Source organism: Oncorhynchus mykiss, chromosome 10, assembly GCF_013265735.2.
Source record: "Oncorhynchus mykiss isolate Arlee chromosome 10, USDA_OmykA_1.1, whole genome shotgun sequence".
Taxonomy (NCBI): Eukaryota; Metazoa; Chordata; class Actinopteri; order Salmoniformes; family Salmonidae; genus Oncorhynchus; species Oncorhynchus mykiss.
The window spans coordinates 61,781,473-61,799,191 of NC_048574.1; the positions used below are offsets into that span (position 1 = coordinate 61,781,473).

General features: G+C 45.2%; 1 protein-coding gene across 2 annotated transcripts; it reads right to left on the reverse strand.

The window, feature by feature from the left end:
* Positions 1–451: 451 nt before the first annotated feature.
* On the reverse strand, positions 452–9,131 carry LOC110534444 (pre-mRNA-processing factor 19). 2 transcript variants are annotated; one of them, XM_036933576.1, is made up of 16 exons: positions 8,895–9,131; positions 8,421–8,570; positions 8,128–8,204; positions 7,898–8,039; positions 7,550–7,620; positions 7,249–7,317; positions 7,006–7,047; positions 6,724–6,798; positions 6,452–6,527; positions 6,115–6,224; positions 5,806–5,961; positions 5,594–5,663; positions 4,976–5,149; positions 2,365–2,447; positions 1,905–2,010; positions 452–1,617 (listed from the first exon to the last, which is right to left on the reverse strand). In XM_036933576.1, exons 1-16 carry the CDS (start codon positions 8,911–8,913, stop codon positions 1,520–1,522), a joined length of 1,518 nt encoding a protein of 505 aa, XP_036789471.1. In that variant the 5' UTR covers positions 8,914–9,131; the 3' UTR covers positions 452–1,519. The 2 variants fall into 2 exon arrangements, with proteins under 2 accessions (XP_036789471.1, XP_036789472.1); XM_036933577.1 differs by lacking the exon at positions 8,895–9,131 and adding an exon at positions 8,672–8,851.
* Positions 9,132–17,719: the final 8,588 nt, after the last annotated feature.

Here is a 17,719-nt window from a genome sequence, read left to right on the forward strand (position 1 = left end):
CCCCGGAGCTGACAAGGTAAAAATCTGTCGTTCTGCCCCTGAACAAGGCAGTTAACCCTCTGTTCCTAGGCCGTCATTGTAAATAAGAGTTTGTTCTTAACTGACTTGCCTAGTCACTTTAACTATATGTTCATGTACACACTACCTCAATTGGCCCGACCAACCAGTGCTCCCGCACATTGGCTAACTGGGCTATCTGCATTGTGTCTCACCACCCACCAACCCCTTTTTATGCTACTGCTACTCTGTTCATCATATATGCATAGTCACTTTAACCATACCTACATGTACACACTACCTCAATAAGCCTGACTAACCTGTGTCTGTATATAGCCTTGCTCCTCTTATTTTCAAATGTCGTTTTACTGTTTTATTTCTTTACTTACCTACACACACACTTTTTTTTCACACTATTGGTTAGAGCCTGTAAGTAAGCATTTCACTACACCTGTTGTGTTCGGCGCACGTGACAAATAAACTTTATTTAGTTAAAGGTAAAATACAACAATAACATAGTATGAGCCATATACAATAGGATTGTTGTATGACATATTTTGGGTGCATACTAGTAGCCTGGAATCCAAACTGATATGCGCCGTTTCACCATTGTTAAAACCTCTACGGGATTGGTGTCCCTCCACAATGCGATTAGCATGAGTTTGTAAGTAACAAGAACATTTCCCAGGACAAAGACATATCTGATATGGGCAGAAAGCTTGAATTCTTGTTTGAGTTTATTTATTTGTTACAGGGACAGTGCACATTAATCAACGTTTCAGTATAAGTGCCGGTTTTAGCCAGCCAGCTAATTTTCAACTGCAGTCCCTGGGCAGGTTGTTAATCTAACTGTACTGTCCAATTTACAGTAGCTAAGAATACCATGCTATTGTTTTAGAAGAGTGCACAGTTATGTACCGAAAATGTATCAATAGACCAACTAGGCACATTTGGGCAGACTTCATACAACATTTTGAACATTAATGCAATGGTTCATTGGATCAGTCTAAAACTTTGCACATACACTCCAAAATCTAAATTGCACCTAAACTGCAATAATACATTGTGGCCTTTCTCTTGCATTTCAAAGCTGATGTTTTTTTTGTGTATTCTTCTGTAAATCTAATGTGTTATATTCTCTTACATTAATTTCACATTTCCATAAACTTCAAAAGTGTTTCCTTTCAAATGGTATCAAGAATATGCATATCCTTGCTTCAGTTCCTGAACTACAGGCAGTTAGATTTAGGGAGGTAATTTTAGGCGAAAATTGAAAAAAAGGGTCCGATCCTTATTATTAAGAGCATATCAGTTAAAAATCCATTCTAGCCTCAGTTTATTATCCAATCAAGCTGCATGTCCCTTCTGATCAACTGCTGCAGGGTCCCAGATGGAATCCTTTTCCCTAGGGTGCCATTTGGGACACAGCCAAAGTCTCTTCCCATGCATACATCCTCAGCGTGACCTCAGAGAGGCCAGCCAATCAGAGACATCCATCACTCTGCTCATATGATCCGTGTTGTTACAGGCTGTAGAACTTGAGGCTCCTGTCCATTCCAGTGGAGGTGAGGAACTGGGCGTGCTCCCCGAAAGCCACGCCTGTCACCACCCCAGTGTGTTCTGGGTAAAGAAAAACAAAAATGTTTTGACTTGAAATCAACTCAAAAGCATGAGTTGACGCACACCAAATAAAGTTGGGGAGGTGCTGATAAACAAAATAGTAAACCTGAAATATATATTTCAGGTTAATATTTCATAGGGTACTCTATATACACACTTGCTATTATAGTCATCCAGCCAGGCACTTTGAAGACCCACCTCTAGACCACTGTTTCTGTCCCAAGCTAACTCATCACCACTCGCCATTGCATCTCTAGCAGTATGACACACACAGTGCATTCTCTTACCTGTGAAGTTGAGGACCTCGGACCACTGCTTACAGATGTAGACCCTGATGTCAGTGCCACCCACAGCCAGGTACGTCCCACTCTGGTCAAACACCAGGGACTTCACCTGAGGGAGAGGAAAGAGACTCACGTATCATTTATCTAAATTTACAGGGTAGTTCAGTACCAGGAGATTACAGTATTCATACAGAGCAGACCGTTGCTAGCCTGGGTGCCAGTCGGTTTCTGTTCTCTTGCAAACTCCTTATGGAATTTTCATGCCAGTGACGGAAATGGAGATGGCAAGAGCACAAACAGATGTGGGACCAGGCTAGATTGCAGCACGACTAGCTTCTGAATGTCCAGTGTACAGTCTACAACGACTGTCTCTCAAATAGCAGCGGATTTCTTAGATCGTGCACGTGGCTCTGGCCAAAAGTAGTGTAGGGGATAGAGGTCATTACAGACGTGCACTACTTACCTCATAGTTGTTGTCCAGGGTGATGGTTTTGAAATTTTTCAGCTTCCTCAGATCCCAGAGCTTCACTGAGCTGTCCTGTGCACCTGGAGACATGAGAGAGGAGGGTGAGGTGAGCAGGGCCAAACATTTACTTTTTGATCCACCAGCCACTGTGTCAAGTAGATTAAAAAAATAACCTACCAGCCACTAGATGTTTTTTTAACCAGCCAAAATATCTTGGTTCGCAATAATTACACCAACAAAACATGAAAAAAAACAGATGAGCATGCTTTGTAATGTTTCTAAAACAATAAATGTAGGACTAGTAAGAAGTAGTGGTATATTGTTACATTTTATTTGTGACCAGAGTCTTTTAACCAAAATATCACAGATGATGCATAAATGTTCACCTGCCCCTTTAAGGTGGAGGTTACCATGGTAACGTGACTCAAGTCACGTTTGTGCCATTGAGAGTCTGACTAGTAGATGCATTGTCCTCTATTACCTAGCAGTTGAAACTCGAACAATAAAAAACAACCTAAATAACCAAGAAACAAGGACAAAGTCTCACTTCAGTAGACTTTAATTTCAAGCAAATTAGACAAACTTTTATGCCTGTGTGCAGCGCTTCTAAAAATGTATCTTTCAACTCAGCTCTTCACATGCAGTTTTGCAACACAAGGTGGGATAGGTTATAGGATTTGTAGTTCTTTGACTCTGTGAATTTAATTTACCAGCTCTGAAACAAAACGGCATAAATACCTAGAAAACAGCTACTGAATCATTTATTTTTGCTATAAATGTGATCATATTTTTATTCACAATTGGCTCAGTGTTCTGTCACTCATGGGGACACTACATCACCACAAAATCTACAGGGAGAGCTTGTAAATTCAAGCCCCTTGGGTACTGCCATAGATTTACATTATAAGTGCCCATCCAAGAAGGCTCAAGGTCATTGGCCACTGATAAAATTACGTTAAATCTACCGTAGCTTTGATATGACTGATCATGTCAACATCATACTTTCAAAATCTTAGCTAACAAGATAGACAAGCCGTCGTCATTATGAATCAAGTCGACAATCTACTGGCAAATCCTTTTCAATGCTTGTCAAATGAAGGGAAATCATAGACAAAACGTATCGATGCTCATGGGCCATAAACATTACACAACAATTTGGAAATAGCTAATTCAACAATGAGTGGTTTGCAAGGAATCACTATCCTGCTATTCAGTGGAGTGGGTGTGTGGTCCAAGTCTGGGTTTAAAGTCTCTTTTCCAAGCTTGAAAGGTCAAACATTCACATGGCCATGAGCCAGAAAAGGTTGAATACATTGGCTATGTCAATACAGCAAGACTTCTGCCAAACTTCAGTGAGATCAAGACAACTGGGAGTTCTGGGGGGGGGGGGGGGGGGGGGTTAAAAGAACTCTGACTGGGAAAATATGTTTTGAAGGGTCATCCAACTCGGAATTCCAAGTCGGGAACTCTTTATAGAGCTCCGACCTGAAGACCACTGACGTCATGATTAAACTTTTTTCCCCCCCAGAGTTCCCAGGTGTCTCGAAAGCACCATAAATCCAGAGAATGCTAGACTAATGAGAATGTTTTCCCACAAAAAGGAACACCGTGCCACCTTCCTGTTCAAGTGAGCACAGCTCAACAAGTTGAGTCCAAAGATGTATTGTATGCTGCTGCATAAATGATGTAATATTCCAGGGAGATATGTATACTGTAGACAAAAAAGTAATACTAAGTGTATGTTGTGTAGTAAGCTATTAGTAGCCCATGTGCCTCACCTTAATAATGTGATGCCTAACTTAGCCTACTGTTCTGACTTGTTGGTGCACATGTAGCCTATAGCCTGTTTTAGAGAAATGTAATTGAATATTGTAAGAAATGGCATTGTCTGCTTATATGCCCCCTTTATTTATCCTACGGTTCTGACTTGGTGTACAGGGACAACATTAAGAACGGCCCATGTTCTGAATTCTGTCATGTGTACATTTCAGAAGTTCTGAACAAATAGTTATATTGACTACGTCCGTCCTAGCTCGCTCATTAATGTCTTAATCAAAATTGCGGATTGACTCTTATCCTCTCGTCGTCCCCTTATGCCATAGTTTGTACATCTCAATTGTCAGTAGTAGCCACATTTGTTTAAGCAAGTCAGCCATTGCAGTTATGTTTTTTTTTAAAGGTAGTTTTGCTGCCAGACAAGGCTCTGCTAATAGACAGGTGTAGCGGTGGTAAGGATTCCCTCCATGGTGCTGAACAGAAAGCTCAGCTGTTGAGACAGATTTATGTAGGCCCTAACCGTTTGTGGGCAGATTTTGTCACCGCAAAAGTGCAATTAATGTATTGTTTAGTGTTGTTTTGTGGCTTCTCTGACCTGTATCCCAAAAAATTAGGGGGAGTTTGCCCCACCAAGATGTACATGTTAAAATCCCCACTGGAGGTGAGCAATAATGTCTAACAGTGTTTACACAAAGGAATAAAGACAACTTCACACACAGTCACCCACTCAGAGAGAGTGTAACAGAGACTGACACACACACAAAGCTAATCTTCTCTCTCACGTGTGCGTACACACAGAGTCCTCTCTCTCACAAACACACAGCAATCTCACCTGTAGCCAGGTAGTATCCGTTCTCAGAGAAGGCGATGGAGGTGACAGGGCCGATGTGGCCAGGGAAGTTGGCCACGTTGGTGCGCTCCTTCAGGTCCCAGATCTTGATCTGAGAGTCGGCCGTCCCTGTCCCGAAGATCAGACCGTCAGGGTGGAACTGGGCACAGGTCAGAGCTGGAGGGGTACAGGACGTGTAAAGAACATGTATTTGCAATGTATCCGTGTGCTTTCAGAGTACAGGGGACGGGGTGGTTGGAAATACTGTCTTATTTCAGTTACTCCAGTTAGGTACTAGGTCCGTCAATTCACAGGGGGGGGGAGATTGATTAAATGTTATTGTTTTTTTGTCTATCCATTTACATAGGAAAGACAACCTGGCATTTAAGGGGCTTGATATGTGGGAAACTATTTGGTGGGCTGCCACAATCGCCATGGTTCGAATCCAGTCCACTGCCCTTTCACTCCCCCCTGGTGTGCACCTATACATCAAGCTGTCTCACACCACAGAAACAGGATATATGCTCCTGCCCTATGGGCTGTACTGGCTTGGACATGGCTACTCACTTACTCCGATCTCCTCAATAAAAATAATAAAGAGCGGGAGAGAGAAGCACTCACCACATCCTGCAGCCTCATCAGTGACCTTGGTGAGAACACGACCTGTTTGGATGTCAGAGAAGGCCCAGTACTGACGGAGAGAGAAAAGGGAAGCGATAGAAAGTAGAGAAAGAGGGGGAGACAGTAGATAAAAATAGTCTTTACATAATGTTCTTGACATCCAAATCCATGTGTGTGTACATATGTTTTGTGTGTGTGTGTGTGTGTGTTACCTGATCCTCGGAGGAGCTGAGCAGGTAGTCTCCGGTGGCGTGGAGGGAGAGCCCGGTGACGCTCGCCTCGTGAGCCCGCACCACCTGGACACAGTTGCCCCCGGTAACGGACCACACGCGGATAGTGCTGTCTGGAGAGGCTGAGAACACTACCGACTGGAGGGAGAGGAGGAGAGTGCGCAAAGAGGGAAAGGGGAGAGAGAGAAATTGTTGAGGTAAGGGATATTAGAGCTAGAGTAATTCCAGTGCAAGACATTGCTGCGGACTATGTCAACGGAGAGAAAAGGAAAGGAAGTGTGTGCGTCTCACCTGAGAGGGGTGGTAGATGACAGAGGTGACCTTCTTGGTATGTCCTTTCAGGGTTGCGATGATCTGCTCCTCCTTCTTATCAAACACCACCACGTTCTTATCAGCCCCGCCTGTAGAGGGAGACAGAGAGGTTAGGGGTTGTATCTGGGTCTGGCCAGGGTCTGCGTCCCAAACGTCAGCCTTCTGGTCAAGAGCAGTGCACTATATAGGAAAATGTAGGGTGTGCCATAGTATTTTTTGTTTCCTCAAGGGAGGGAGGAAGCATTTTGATGGAATTCACACAGAAACAATGTGTGTGTATATCTACAATGGGCCGTAGACTGTGTGTGTGTCTCACCAGTGAGCACTTTGTTGGTGTCGGAGGGACACAGGTCCAGAGACAGGATCCCAGGCACACTGGCACTGTGGAGACCCTGACAGACAGACACACAGAGAAACAGAGAGAGAGAGACAGATACATAAACATAATTTAGGGCTGTGTTCAGTAGGAATGAAATGGAAGAAAAATGATCTGAAACAGGGAGGAACCTTTCTGAACTTGCCCAAGGTTTGGAGAATAAAGTGTTCCAACATCAGCCATAGCTAGAGGTCACACACACACGTACTCACAGCATGGGTAGCGACTTGTCTGTACTTGCTGAGGTCCTCCGTTCGGACCAGCTCTTCTGGAACTGTCTTTCCTCTCTGTGGGAAGAGAGACGGTAGAGGTGAAGTGTGGACAAAAATGTATCCTAGTATGGCTATGTCCCAAATGTCACCCTATGGCCCCCGTTCAAAAGTAGTGCCCTATGTAGGGAGTAAGGCGCCATTGGAGACACAGCCCATAGCCTATACTAAGCTGACAACTGGTTGGACATTAGGTAGGTTCTTCTTTGGCGTTTGAATAGTTACCTTCTTTCTCTCCGTGGTCAGGACCGTGGCCTTGTCTTGCAGCTGTGGAGAGAGGTGGACATCTTAGTATAGGACACTGTGCTGTGTAGTGTGACAGCATGGTTGATTGGTTATTTCAAGGTTTGATACACCACGGCCTTATATGGTACTATTTGCAATGAACGCACATGATAGTCTAGTAAAACAGGGTGGTATCATTCCTCTTGTACTGTGGATGTGAATGTATGTGAGGACATCTCTTACCTTCTGTATGATCTCTGGTATCATTCCCACCTGCTCACTGACCTCCATGGGCTCTCCTGCACCTCCAGCCTGTGAGATGAAACACAGAATCAATAACAAAATGAGAATTGTACATTCCTTATTAGAAAATGTGTATTTGCGTCAGCTGTTAAAAATCATTTTTATATGAACATATAGATACTACAACTTCACAGGTCTCACTTAGACCGAAGACTTCAATCAAGAAACAGACTGAGCTCATGCGAACCAGTTAACTATAAATTTCAAAATATTGACTGAGGGCTTTGAGCCAATCACTGACCGTGACATGGGGCTGGGAAGCGACTGCCTGAGCCACCACCAATCCTGCCTGTGGCTTCAGAGTGGCCAGAGCTACGGGGAGAGAGAAGGGTAAAACATAGAGGAGAAATGAGAAGTGACACCCCATGGCCACTAACAAAGCTGTTTCCAGATTAACATAAGAGTGTGTACAAGTATGCTTGCCTGTGTGTCTGTCTATAATACTGTGTGTGTGTGTGTGTGTGTTAGAATCATGTGTTGAGTGTACAAGCATGTGTGTGTATGTAAGTGCATAATGTGTGTGTGAACACAAGCGTGTGTGTATATAAGTGCATAATGTGTTGTGGTTACGTATGTATATATCTCTCACCCTCTCTGGCGGCAGTGACCTCCTTGGTGAGACGGGCGATGACCCTGCAGGCGGCGTCGTGCTGGTAGAGGGCGTGGCTTAGTTCTTGACGCGTTGTCTGCAGCTGCTGCCTCAAGGTGAAACTGTGGAGCATCACCGCATCCTAAGAGAGAGATCGTTTTAGAAGAGTGTGTGTGTGTCTCAGTTCAGACACAGCGAAGGGGAGTGTAGCCGAGTATACATGGACTCACCCACTCGTCCTGCAGAGCTTTGAGGATGGCTGGGATGCTAGTGGATGAGGGAGCTTTGGGTCTGATGGGGTGAGAGACTGAGGCAGGAGGAGACAAAGATAGCTTAATGTAGTGAGATATCCCCTGACTAGTGGGGTTACCATTGTTGTTGAAGTGGCAGAATACACTCTAGCCTAGAGATTACCAGGCACCATGCAGGAATAGTTGGAAGTCAAATCATATGGATTACCCTTACTGTGTTGACTTCAGCTCAGCATCAGATCTGAACACACTCTCCTCCATGTATCCCTCACCTTTAATGTCTATCAGCTGTTCCTCTGACAGAGGCTGCCCATTCATAGGGTCTGCTCCATTCTCAGCTATGTACTTCTCAATCAGCCGCCGCTCGAACACCTGGTTAGACACCGGCGACACACACGGGTGCTCCGGGACCTCATTTGATACTGGATGGACGGTAGAGCGAGAGGGGTAAATGTGCATGCCCGCAATTACAATATAAATACGGCAAACGCAACTCTAGTCAGAAGATGGAAGGACACATTACCGTTTAATTGTACTTTGCAGATATAACACCGATGTCAAGCTGATCCACAATGCTTGAAAAGGGTTGCTTGCTAATTGAAATGCATAACATGCATATGCTGACAATAATAAGGGAAGGTTCTAGAGACATTATTATACACAAACATACGTGATATTTTCGGTCTGTGTACCGCTAACGTTCCGGAAGGGCAACTCGACTCATTCATTCATTCATTTGAACTTACTTGCACAAACCAGGGACATTTTCAGTAGCTAGCTAAACTCTCGGTCGTTCGTTCCCTCCAAGATCACCGTATCAGTACAGATAAATGAATGTTCTTCGGATCCAACTGTTGCTTCTTTTTGTGTTGATTGTAATACAATAATAATCCGGCTAAATTACATTTTAATTTGTTAATTTTTCTTTCCGGATTCACGCACGTTGGTCCGCGGCTGCGCGTTTCGGGTGAAGCTCCGACTATTGCATGCTGGGATAGCATGAGTCCTCCGACACCGCCCCTAGTCTGAGGTCCCCAACAAACTATAGTGCTATTCAAAATCCTTGGGACACTCGTACCCTAAACCTTAACCATTTTGAATGTCAACTTCAATGGGGGTAAGGGCACCCCAAAGATCCCGGATAACAAGGACCAACAAGAGATGTGTCAAAGGCAGCGCTGAAACTTGTGTGAATCTGCTTTCACCATTCATGGCAACTCAGAAGAAGTAGACTTATAGTCTAGACAAGAAGGCTAGTACTGTAAATAAAACCAGGTTGGGCACACCCCCTTCCTCATCAACAGGTCTGCCATGGAGACGGTCAAAAACATAATGTTCCTCAGCACTCCGATGAGCTGAAACGGTCAAACAGCACGGACACCGTGGTCAAGAAGTCACGACAGCAACTCTTCAACCTCAGGAGACTGAAGAAATTTGGCCTGTTCTCGAGGGCCCTCACAGTGTTCTACATCAAGAGCATATTGTCGAGCTGCATCAAAACCTGGTACGTGTGTCTTCTTGTCAATAACAGCTGGTGCGCAATGCCTAATATTAAAGAAGTCTTGAGGTATTGCTCGCCTGAGGTAGAGTACCTTATGATAAGCCAGGATGCTCTCGATTGTGCATCTGTAGAAGTTTGTGAGTGCTTTTGGTGACAAGCCGAATTTCTTCAGCCTCCTGAGGTTGAAGAGGCGCTGCTGCGCCTTCTTCACGATGCTGTCTGTGTGAGTGGACCAATTCAGTTTGTCTGTGATGTGTATGCCGAGGAACTTAAAACTTGCTACCCTCTCCACTACTGTTCCATCGATGTGGATAGGGGGGTGTTCCCTCTGCTGTTTCCTGAAGTCCACAATCATCTCCTTAGTTTTGTTGACGTTGAGTGTGAGGTTGTTTTCCTGACACCACACTCCGAGGGCCCTCACCTCCTCCCTGTAGGCCGTCTCATCGTTGTTGGTAATCAAGCCTACCACTGTTGTGTCGTCCGCAAACTTGATGATTGAGTTGGAGGCGTGCGTGGCCAAGCAGTCGTGGGTGAACAGGGAGTACAGGAGAGGGCTCAGAACGCAACCTTGTGGGGCCCCAGTGTTGAGGATCAGCGGGGAGGAGATGTTGTTGCCTACCCTCACCACCTGGGGGCGGCCCGTCAGGAAGTCCAGTACCCAGTTGCACAGGGCGGGGTCGAGACCCAGGGTCTCGAGCTTGATGACGAGCTTGGAGGGTACTATGGTGTTGAATGCCGAGCTGTAGTCGATGAACAGCATTCTCACATAGGTATTCCTCTTGTCCAGATGGGTTAGGGCAGTGTGCAGTGTGGTTGAGATTGCATCGTCTGTGGACCTATTTGGGCGGTAAGCAAATTGGAGTGGGTCTAGGGTGTCAGGTAGGGTGGAGGTGATATGGTCCTTGACTAGTCTCTCAAAGCACTTCATGATGACGGATGTGAGTGCTACGGGGCGGTAGTCATTTAGCTCAGTTACCTTAGCTTTCTTGGGAACAGGAACAATGGTGGCCCTCTTGAAGCATGTGGGAACAGCAGACTGGTATAGGGATTGATTGAATATGTCCGTAAACACACCGGCCAGCTGGTCTGCGCATGCTCTGAGGGCGCGGCTGGGGATGCCATCTGGGCCTGCAGCCTTGCGAGGGTTAACACGTTTAAATGTCTTACTCACCTCGGCTGCAGTGAAGGAGAGACCGCATGTTTTCGTTGCAGGCCGTGTCAGTGGCACTGTATTGTCCTCAAAGCGGGCAAAAAAGTTATTTAGTCTGCCTGGGAGCAAGACATCCTGGTCCGTGACTGGGCTGGGTTTCTTCCTGTAGTCCGTGATTGACTGTAGACCCTGCCACATGCCTCTTGTGTCTGAGCCGTTGAATTGAGATTCTACTTTGTCTCTGTACTGGCGCTTAGCTTGTTTGATAGCCTTGCGGAGGGAATAGCTGCACTGTTTGTATTCGGTCATGTTACCAGACACCTTGCCCTGATTAAAAGCAGTGGTTCGCGCTTTCAGTTTCACACGAATGCTGCCATCAATCCACGGTTTCTGGTTAGGGAATGTTTTAATCGTTGCTATGGGAACGACATCTTCAACGCACGTTCTAATGAACTCGCACACCGAATCAGCGTATTCGTCAATGTTGTTATCTGACGCAATACGAAACATCTCCCAGTCCACGTGATGGAAGCAGTCTTGGAGTGTGGAGTCAGCTTGGTCGGACCAGCGTTGGACAGACCTCAGCGTGGGAGCCTCTTGTTTTAGTTTCTGTCTGTAGGCAGGGATCAACAAAATGGAGTCGTGGTCAGCTTTTCCGAAAGGGGGGCGGGGCGGGCGAATATGTTCCGGTATTCATTCAATGACATTGAGGAGTATACCACCTCAGTCATCGGCTTAATCAATAAGTGCATCAATGACGTCGTCCCCACAGTGACCATACCTACATATCCCAACCAGAAGCCATGGATTACAGGCAACATCGAGCTAAAGGCTAGCGGGACACTAATCCGGACGCCTATAAGAAATCCTGCTATGCCCTCAGACGAAACATCAAACAAGCAAAGCGTCAATACAGGATTTAGATTGAATCCTACTACACTGGCTCTGATGCTCGTCGGATGTGGCAGGGCTTGAAAACTATTACGGACTACAAAGGGAAACCCAGACTCGAGCTGCCCAGTGACGCGAGCCTACCAGACGGCTAAATGCCTTTTATGCTCGCTTCGAGGCAAGCAACACTGAAGCATGCACGAGAGCATGCATGAGAGCACCAGCTGTTCCGGATGACTGTGTGAAAACGCTCTCGGTAGCCGACGTGAGCAAGACCTTTACACATTCACAAATCCACGGGGCCAGATGGATTACCAGAACGTGTACTCAAAGCATGCGCAGACCAACTGGCAAGTGTCTTCACTGACATTTTCAACCTCTCCCTGACTGAGTCTGTAATACCTACATGTTTCAAGCAGACCACCATAGTCCCTGTGCCCAAGGAAGCGAAGGTAACCTGCCTAAATGATTACCGCCCCTTAGTACTCATGTCGGTAGCCATGAAGAGCTTTGAAAGGCTGGTCATGGCTCACATCAACAGCATCATCCCAGATACCCTAGACCCACTCCAATTCGCATACTGCCCCAACAGATCCACAGATGACGCAATCTCAATCGCACTCCACACTGCCCTTTCCCACCTGGACAAAAGGAACACCTATGTTAGAATGCTGTTTATTGATTACAGCTCAGCGTTCAACACCATAGCACCCACGAAGCTCATCACTAAGCTAAGGGCCCTGGGACTAAATACCTCCCTCTGCATCTGGATCCAGGACTTCCTGACGGGCTTCCCCCAGATGGTAAGGGTAGGCAACAACACGTCTTCCACGCTGATCCTCAACACTGGGTACTGTGTGTACTTAGTCCCCTCCTGCACTCCCTGTTCATCCACGACTGCGTGGCAAAACACAACTCCAACACCATCATTAAGTTTGCTGACGACACAACAGCCTGATCACCGACAACAATGAGACGGCCTATAGGGAGGAGGTCAGAGAACTGGCAGTGTGGTGCCAGGACAACAACTTCTCCCTCAATGAGAGCAAGACAAAGGAGCTGATCATGGACTACAGGAAAATGTGAGCCGAACAGGCCCCCAGAGGGCACGACAAAACCTTTTCCCCCTCAGGAGACTGAAAAGATTTGGCATGGGTCCCCAGATCCTCAAAAAGTTCAACAGCTGCACCATCGAGAGCATCCTGACCGGTTGCATCACCGCCTGGTATGGCAACTGCTCAGCATCTGACCGTAAGGCGCTACAGATGGTAGTGCGTACGGCCCAGTACATCACTGGGGCCAAGCTTCCTGCAATCCAGGACCTATATAATAGGCAGTGTCAGAGGAAAGCCCATAAAATTGTCAGAGACTCCAGTCACCCAAGTCATAGACTGTTTTCTCTGATACCGCACGGCAAGCAGTACCGGAGCGGCAAGTCTAAGACCAAAAGGCTCCTTAACAGCTTCTACCCCCAAGCCATTAGACTGCTGAACAATTAATCAAATGGCCACCGGACTAATACACTGACACCTTCTTCTCCAACACTTTGTTTTTGCATTATTTTGCATTATTTAAATCAAATTTAACATGTTTCATTATTTATTTAAGGCTAAATTGATTTTATTGATGTTTTATATTAAGTTAAAATAAGTGTTAATTCAGTATTGTTGTAATTGTCATTATTTCAAATAAAAAAATATATTTAAAAAATCGGCCGATTAATCGGTGTCGGCTTTTTTGGTCCTCCAATAATTGGTATCGGTATCGGCGTTGAAAAATCATAATCGGTCGACCTCTATAATCAACTTTAGAAGACAGTCCTGGCGCTTGCTGGACTTTCTTGGTCGCCCTGCAGCCTTCTTCACAACAATTGAACCGCTCTCCTTGAAGTTCTTGATGATCCGATAAATGGTTGATTTAGGTGCAATCTTACTGGCAGCAATATCCTTGCCTGTGAAGCCCTTTTTTTTTGTGCAAAGCAATGATGACGGCACATGTTTCCTTGCAGGTAACCATGTTTGACAGAGGAAGAACAATGATTCCAAGCACCCCCCTCCGTTTGAAGCTTCAAGTCTGTTATTCGAACTCAATCAGCATGACAGAGTGATCACCAGCCTTGTCCTCATTAACACTCACACCTGTGTTAACGAGGGAATCACTGACATGAAGTCAGCTGGTGCTTTTGTGGCAGGGCTGAAATGCAGTGGAAATGTTTTTGGGGATTCAGTTCCTTTGCATGGCAAAGAGGGACTTTGCAATTAATTGCAATTCATCTGATCACTCTTCATAACATTCTGGAGTATATGCAAATTGCCATCATACAAACTGAGGCAGCCATCTTTGTGAAAATGTATTTTTGTGTCATTCTCAACTTTTGGCCACGACTGGGAGGCTAGTCAGGATCGAAGGAAAGATGAACGGAGCAAGAGAGAATTCCTTAATGAAAACCTGCAACAGAGTGCTCAGGACCACACTGAGGCTAAGGTTCACCTCCAACAATGACAATGACCCTAAGCACACAGCAAATACAACGCAGTAGCTCGAGACAAGTCTCTGAATGTCCTTGAGTGGCCCAGCCAGAGCCCGGACTTGAACCCGATTGAACATCTCTGGAGAGACCTGAAAATAGCTGTGCAGCGATGCTCCCCATCCAATCTGACAGAGCTTGAGAGGATCTGCAGAGAAGAATGGGAGAAACTCCCCAAATACAGGTGTGCCAAGCATGTAGCATCATACCCAAGAATAATTAAGGCTGTAATTGCTGCTAAAGGTGTTTCAACAAAGTACTGAGTAAAGGGTCTGAATATTTATGTCAATCTGATATTTCAGATATTTGTAAAAAATAAAAATACATTTAAAAAATGGCACAAATTTCAAATAACCTGTTTTGCTTTGTCATTATAGGGAATTGTGTGTAGATTGATGGGGGGACAATTGAATCATTTTTAGACTAAGACTGTAACGTAACAAAATGTGGAAAAAGTAAAATGGTCTAAATATTTTTCGAACGCACTGTACGTATGTGGTAAAGTGGTAAAGTGACTAGGCAACAGGATAGATTATTAACAGTAGCCGCAGCGTATCTAATAAACACCCTATTTAGTACACTGGGCTCTGGTCAAAACATAGACCATAAATATCCAAGTATGCTTAGTACATAGTAGTAACACCTTGTAAGTAGTCAGAGATACAATATGGTGCTGCATAGAGAAGTGGTGTTGGCTGTATATAATTCAGTTACCTCTGTTAGGTCATGTTGAAGTGTGAGTACGTCATGGAAATAGACACAGCATCAGGATCCCTTCCCAGCGGGTTGGTTTACAGGCCCTTAGTTCCAAATGGCACCCTATTCCCTATATAGTGCACTACTTTTGACCCGGGCCCATTGGGGAATAGGGTGCCATTGGGACACACTGTGTTTGGCTCGCGGCTCATACGTCTCTGTTTGTCACTAATTAGTTGGATATTTGTAGGACTACAGGGCTGCTCAGTAAGCTGTGGGAAGGAGGGGGTGGGGTGAGAGGGATGTGAGGGGGGATAGAACAACAACATGCTAAGAGTGAAACACATGTCATCTGTCAATCACCCCCTCCTGTTCCCCTTATTGCTCTGCAATGTCTCCCAAATGAACTCCCTCGCCTCCCTCTTTCTCCTCTCCACCTCCCTCTGTCGCCTCCCCGTCCCCCTATCCCCCTCCAGACAAACATGAGAATGAAGCAGGCAAACCCCTCCTGGCCCTCCTCCTCGTTCTCGGTATCCCTGCCAGTGTCTGCTTCTGTTGCCGGAAGGAGATCTTCAAGAACAAATCCCCAACACCACCGATATCTAACTGGACAACCCCGAGACTCTGCACCCCCCTCCAGGCCACAACATGCCCGGAGGAGGGGTGTCCCCTGGACCTGGTGTCCCGGTGAGGGATAGTTAGATGGTGGCTTGGCTACCAAATGGCACCCGATTCTCGCTATTCTGTAGGTCTCTGGTCAAAACGAGTTCACTTGGGAATATGGTGCCATTTGGGACAAATCCCTTGTAGAAGTTGCCTTTAGGTTCCCCCCTCTAATCTGTCTCCCATGCTGTACTACTATAATAATGACATTGTTGAGCTGATGCCTGTTTTGTAGTTGAACGGTGATAACGTGATGTGTTTTTCTGTGGTTATTGCAGACGTTCTATCATGGTATATTAACAATTTATTATTATTAATTTAACTACATACTGTGGTGTGTTGGTTTTTGCATGCCTTGTGTTTTGTATGTGATTGGAGTCAATAGCGATTCTGTGTGTGTGTGTGTGTATACAGTGGGGCAAAAAAGTATTTAGTCAGCCACCAATTGTGCAAGTTCTCCCACTTAAAAAGATGAGAGAGGCCTGACCGACAAAATTAGAAAAGAAATTCTGAAAATCACATTGTAGGATTTTTAATGAATTTATCATAGTCATAGTTGAAGTGTACCTATGATGAAAATTACAGGCCTCTCTCATCTTTTTAAGTGGGAGAACTTGCACAATTGGTGGCTGACTAAATACTTTTTTGCCCCACTGTATCTCTCTCTCTCTCCTTCTGTTCATTATATCGGTGTCTGGTATGGTTCTTGTTAGGAAACCCTCGTAGTCCTCCTGTCAGGTGTGGAAATCCTCAGGAGAAGAAACAAGGAAGAGAAGTGTGTGACAGTGTTTTGTTTCAGTGCTTCAGCCCCCACAGTGGAGTGGCCCCCCGCCCAACCAGCCACAGTACATTCCTGGGGCTCCTCCGATGGTAGGGCTTTATACTCTTCTCTACTCTATTCTACCCTACTCTACACTCTTAGAAAAATGGGTTCCAAAAGGGTTCTTCGAAGGTCCCTATGCGAGAGCCCTTTTTGGTTTCAGGTAGAACCCTTTTGCCTTCCATGTACAACCCTCTGCAGAAAGGGTGTGTGTGTGTGAGGGGTATGCTCCAGTGATGTACAGCGCCCCCTCCGGGAAGGAGGTGGAGAACATGTTTCAAGCTGATCCCCCTCCTTGCCCGTCCACCACCCTAGGTCAGTCCTCACTCACCCTCTCATACACACACACACACACACACACACACACCCTCTCACACACATATATGCACACCCTCTGACATTGTTTTTTTTTCTTAGATTTTCATTATCCAATCAGAACCCACATCACACCTAATCATACAATCAGAAGCCACTAGGAAAACTCATCATCCACTCAAGATAGACCAAGCAAACCTCTCCGCCTGTCGGGTAGGTAGCTAATTGCCGGTAGCTACTTCCTGTTGTGTATATTTAAACAGTGTATACAGTATATATGCAAATATGAACAGAAATGCCTTTCCATGCCAAAGTATAGCTGCTTGTTATTATATGCATGGTGCACCATTTTAGTACTACATGTGAAACTAATGTCATTTCAACAGGGTTTGTAGAGTTAAATAACTTTTAGGCAGCTTATTAATACATTGGGAGGGTTCTATTTTATTAAGATGTTGTATCGTCTGCATAAAATCCTATTTATCATATTTAATGTTTTTTATATAATGATGCACTCCTGAAGGTTTTACAGACAGTGGGACCCATTCGAGCGGATCACTTTTGTCAAGTCGGTGACCGTCGTTGGTCACCTTTCAAAGTGCATTGAATTATGGGGACACAAATGATCCCACTTGTGCCGACATGCCAACTGCGTGAACTTTACAAAAACAAAGGTCAAAGGTCGTAAAGTTTTGACTGCACGTTTCTGCACTTGCGCTTCACCAACTTCACCCTGCAGCCATCACCTGCATTGCGGGAGGCTCTGTTGTCCACCAATCATTAGGCTGTTTTTGTTTGACCCGCACGAACATGACCAAAGACATGACTGAAACAGGAACCAACTTTGCCTCGATTTATATATACAGTGGATATATACAAAATGAATGTGATGTCTCATTGTTTGTACAAAGTACACACATTTGATTACAAATTATGATTGTGTGATATGAGAGTTGGAGACAAAGAAATACTTTTATAACAATGGCACACTGCTATTTGTTGTAAAAC